Here is a 4,247-nt window from a genome sequence, read left to right as displayed (position 1 = left end):
AACAGACAAGTTGCTGTCCTTTTGTTCTTCAGTCTAGTTGTGGAGGATGTTGCTTCACTGGCCCAAGTTGGCACCATCATTGCGCTCTTCCTGGGGGATGTAGATCAGACGCCGGCTTCTGGGACGGCTGCACACAGCGGCTGCTGGCTGTTGGCTACACACGGTAGCCCATAGCAACCCACTGCAGCAGGGGCTGCAGCCTACGCTGTCGCCTGCCAACTCATGGCCACCCAGCTCCAGGATGAGCTGTTGTTCAGCATCTTAGCTGTAGAGGGCAGTGTCACTGGCCCTCATATGTGGGATCCGAACCGGGGCCCTCTGGCGTCCCAAGCCATCTCATAATCAACGCACCACTCGGCCAGCCCTCAAATTAATTTTTGTGTCTTCAATACCTTCCACCAATTCCTATAGTTTGCAGTCTACAAATATTTCACCTCTTTTGTTAAATTTATTGCTAAGTATTATATATATGTATATATATAATTAATTTTTTGATGCTACTGTAAGGCAGATTATTTTGTTTATAATATATTTTATTACATATTATATATAGTTGCATCTATGTATATATAATAAATTTTTTTATGCTAATATAAGTGGGATTATTTTTTTTGTAATATATTTTATTATATATTATATATATATATATACATATATCTTGTTGCATCTAGAAATGCAACTGATTTTTTATGTATATTTTATATCCTTCAACTTTACTGAGTTCATTTATCTAATAGCTTTATTTATTAAAGTAAAATTGGATTATTTGTATGTTTCTTTCTTCATCCTGATTTCTTCTTTTTTTGTTTCTTTCTCACTCATTAGCAATTATTCCAAATTGGAAAATTCCTTAGGGAGAAAAAAAATTCAGTTTCTCTTTTCTCTGGCTCTTTTGGGCAATGGCTGTCATTTATGAAGCAGTATCTTTTGTGAAATGAGTTGGTGCTGGGAAGTTAAGGTACAGATGCCCTTAGGTATCGATTTTGTGATACATTTAAGTTTTTCTTTCTAAAATTTTCGTGAGATTGACATGATGTTTCTATTTTATAGGTAAAAATCTCCAAAGAAAATGTGAAGCAATTACATCTCGTAGAACAGATGCCAAGGTGATTTATTGCCTCATCATTATTGGGGTCCTAGTTGCAATTGTGATTACACTTCCTATTGCTTTGGCAGGTAAGTTACTTGTTCTTCAAACTTTACAATGTTCATTCTATCTATCTATCTATCTATCTATCTATCTATCTATCTATCTATCTAATAGATATTTATTGAGTTCCATTATGTACCAGGCACTGTATGAAGTGGTTGAGGTATATCAGATGAACATACTGAAAAACTGATCTCAGGATAACAAGTAGAAAAATAGATAAAAGAGTTTAGAAAATTTATGTATTATAATTCTTTGTGATTGTCCAACTTTTAGTGAGAGAGCCAATGCCGGTCTTCAAGTGCCCTGTGTATACTGCCTGCCCAGAAAGATGGATTGGGTTGGGAAGAAAGTGTTTTTATTTTTCTGAAGACATAAGGAATTGGACATACAGCCAGGCTTTCTGTGTCTCTTTAAAAGCTGATCTTGCTCGGATTGAAACTCTGGAGGAACTGGTAAGACCTGTTTTTGGATCATACTCTTTACTGAATACCTGGCTACCTGAGAAGCGTAGGCTGCATAGGGTTAAAGCAGAAAGGTGAGGAAGGACCCTATTCCAGGCTGACTTGGGGGCATGGGATGCAATGTGAGTGCCTAATATTTGTTGGAGCTGTATTCTCTGTCTGGAACCCTTGGAAACATGTTACATACATTCTCTCATCTGATCCCCATAGTTAACCTGAAAGATTAGATGTATTGTTCTCATTGTAGAAAGAAATAAGGTAATCATATTACACTTATCATCCAAGTTGGGCCTTTTCGGGCAATGCAAGTGACAATATTACCACTATGCTAAAACAACAGGCATAACCTGGGACTATTCCAGTAAAACTGGAAGGTATGGTCACTTTAAGTAAAGTAATTTAGGGTCAGAGACATTGAGTCACTGAATCCGAGAAGTGGGGAATAGCCTCACTCCAAAGTCTAAGCTTCCAAATCGTACCAGGGTGCCACCCCCAAAGAGAAGGCTGTAGGGAAGAGAGGCTCAAGAGTAATATGAGAGAAAGAGACACACGTTTTCACTTTCTGTGTTTTATAACAGAAATTCCTAAAAAGATACAAAGGCCCTTCTGACCATTGGATTGGCCTTAGCAGAGAATCATCGCATCACATTTGGAAATGGACAGACAACACCGAATATAATGCCACGTACGTTTTGAGACTTCTTTTCCATCTACTGTGTTTCTGTGTGGTTATGTGTGTGAATTGTGTTTATGAGCCAATACATTTAATATCACGGCATGCTTACTGCACTATGAGGTAAGAAGTTTAAATCCTTTTATGCATTTCCGTTCATCAGCTGTCCCTTTGGAAAACGTATTGTGGTTTGAGTTGAAATCTTTTCCATGATGATGGCATTTGACATAACTCTTGCACTTTCATCCAATGATTTAAACTTTGCTAAAATCCCTATTTAGAATGTAGAGAGAATAGCTGTTGCATAGCAGGGGGTCTAAAATGCTAGAAAGCCATTGAAGAATTGATACCCACAAGATTCTTAAGTCCACTCTTCCAGCTGCTACATCCATTCATAAAAGGAAGGTCTCCAGTGAACCTATGGGAATCTCTCCTAAAGTTTTATCACCAGAAGGAATTTAGTGCCAGTTCCTTGAATTGTGTACATTTCAAAGGGGGTATTTTAAATGTAACCATTACATTGGAGCAAATAAAATATAGGGGCTCAATCATTTCCATCCACCAAATCTAAGCCCTTTTAGGTATTTACTCATAAGAAGGTTATTTATTATTTCTTTTAAAATGGTTTTTAAACTTTGTTGGGGAACAGTGCATTCTTTCAGAACCCATCAAAAATCCTATCCTGTTCATGTGGATATTTTGCCCTCTTCCCATGAATCACAAATGTTCTTAATGACATCTAGAATGGTGAATCCTTTCCAGAAAGCTTTTAATTTACTTTGCCCATATTGATCAGAGGAATCACTATCTATGGTAGCTATAGACTTTTGAAGTGTATTTCTTAAATAATAAGACTTAAAAGTCAAAATTACTCCTTGATTCATAGGCTGAAGAATGGCTTTTGTGGTAGCGGGAACAAAAACAACATTCATCTCCTCGTACATCTGCATCAGAGCTCTTGAGTGACCAGGTGCATTGCCAATGAGCAGTATATTTTGAAAGGAATCTTTTTTTATGAGCAAATGTCTCAACAGAGGGTTGTAAACAGATGTGCTGTCATCCAGGCTTTGTTGTTCCATTTATAGAGCACAGGCAGACTATATTTAGCATAATTCTTAAGGGCCCTAGGAGTTTTGGAATGGTAAATGAGTATTGGCTCCAACTTAAAGTTACCAGCTGCATTAGGCCCTAACAAGAGAACCAGCCTGTCCTTTGAAGCTTTGAAACCAGGTATCAAATATTCTCTCTAGCTATGAAAATCCTGGATGGCATCTTCTTCCAATATAAGACGATTCATCTGCATGGGAAATCTGTTGTTTAGTGTTGCCACCTTCATTCATTATCTCAGCTAGATCTTCTGGATAACCCGAGGCAGCTTCTCCAGCAGCATTTGCTGCTTCTGCTTGCGCTTGTATCTTATGGAAACGGCTTCTTTCTTTAAACCTCATGAACCAAGCTCTACTAGCATCAAACTTTTCTTCTTCAGCTTGCTCACCTCTCTCAGTCTTCATAGACTTGACCAGAATTAGGGTTTTTGTCTAGATTAGGCTTTGGTTTAAGGGAATGTTGTGGCTCAACCTTGATCTTCTATTCAGACCACTAAAATTTTCTCCATATCAGCAGTTAGGCTGTTTTGCATTCTTATCATTGGTTTGTCCACTGAGTAGTATTTTGATTTCCTTCAAGAACTTTTCTTTTGCAATCATAACTTGGCTAACTGTTTGCCACAGGAAGCCTAGCTTTTGGCTTATCTAGGCTTTTGGTGTGCTTTCCTCACTAAGCTTAATCATTTCTAGATTTTGACTTAAATTGAGAGATGTATGTCCCTTACTTTACTTGACAATGTAGAGGCCATTGTAGGGTTTTTTTTTTTTTTTTAGCTGAGCCATCCTGCTACCTGTTGGCAGCTCAGTGACTGCTCAGCTCGGGCTGGACTCGAACCGCTGTTGCTCAGAGCTCA

At 38.2% G+C, this 4,247-nt stretch overlaps 1 protein-coding gene across 4 annotated transcripts in view; it reads left to right on the top strand.

Moving 5' to 3' along the window:
* Positions 1–4,247, top strand: part of LOC109377204 (C-type lectin domain family 2 member H-like) — a 51,512-nt gene that overhangs the window by 20,283 nt on the left and 26,982 nt on the right. For all 4 annotated transcript variants that reach the window (XM_019633475.1, XM_019633476.1, XM_019633474.1 and 1 more), the window contains 3 exons: positions 1,051–1,176; positions 1,427–1,605; positions 2,193–2,299. In XM_019633475.1, the coding sequence (XP_019489020.1) occupies positions 1,051–1,176; positions 1,427–1,605; positions 2,193–2,299 (412 nt within the window). The remainder of the gene's footprint in view (positions 1–1,050; positions 1,177–1,426; positions 1,606–2,192; positions 2,300–4,247) is intronic.

The sequence above is a fragment of the Hipposideros armiger genome, unplaced genomic scaffold (assembly GCF_001890085.2).
Source record: "Hipposideros armiger isolate ML-2016 unplaced genomic scaffold, ASM189008v1 scaffold_1321, whole genome shotgun sequence".
NCBI lineage: Eukaryota > Metazoa > Chordata > Mammalia > Chiroptera > Hipposideridae > Hipposideros > Hipposideros armiger.
Note: the sequence above shows the minus strand (reverse complement) of the source record. Positions and strands in the feature narration are given on the sequence as shown.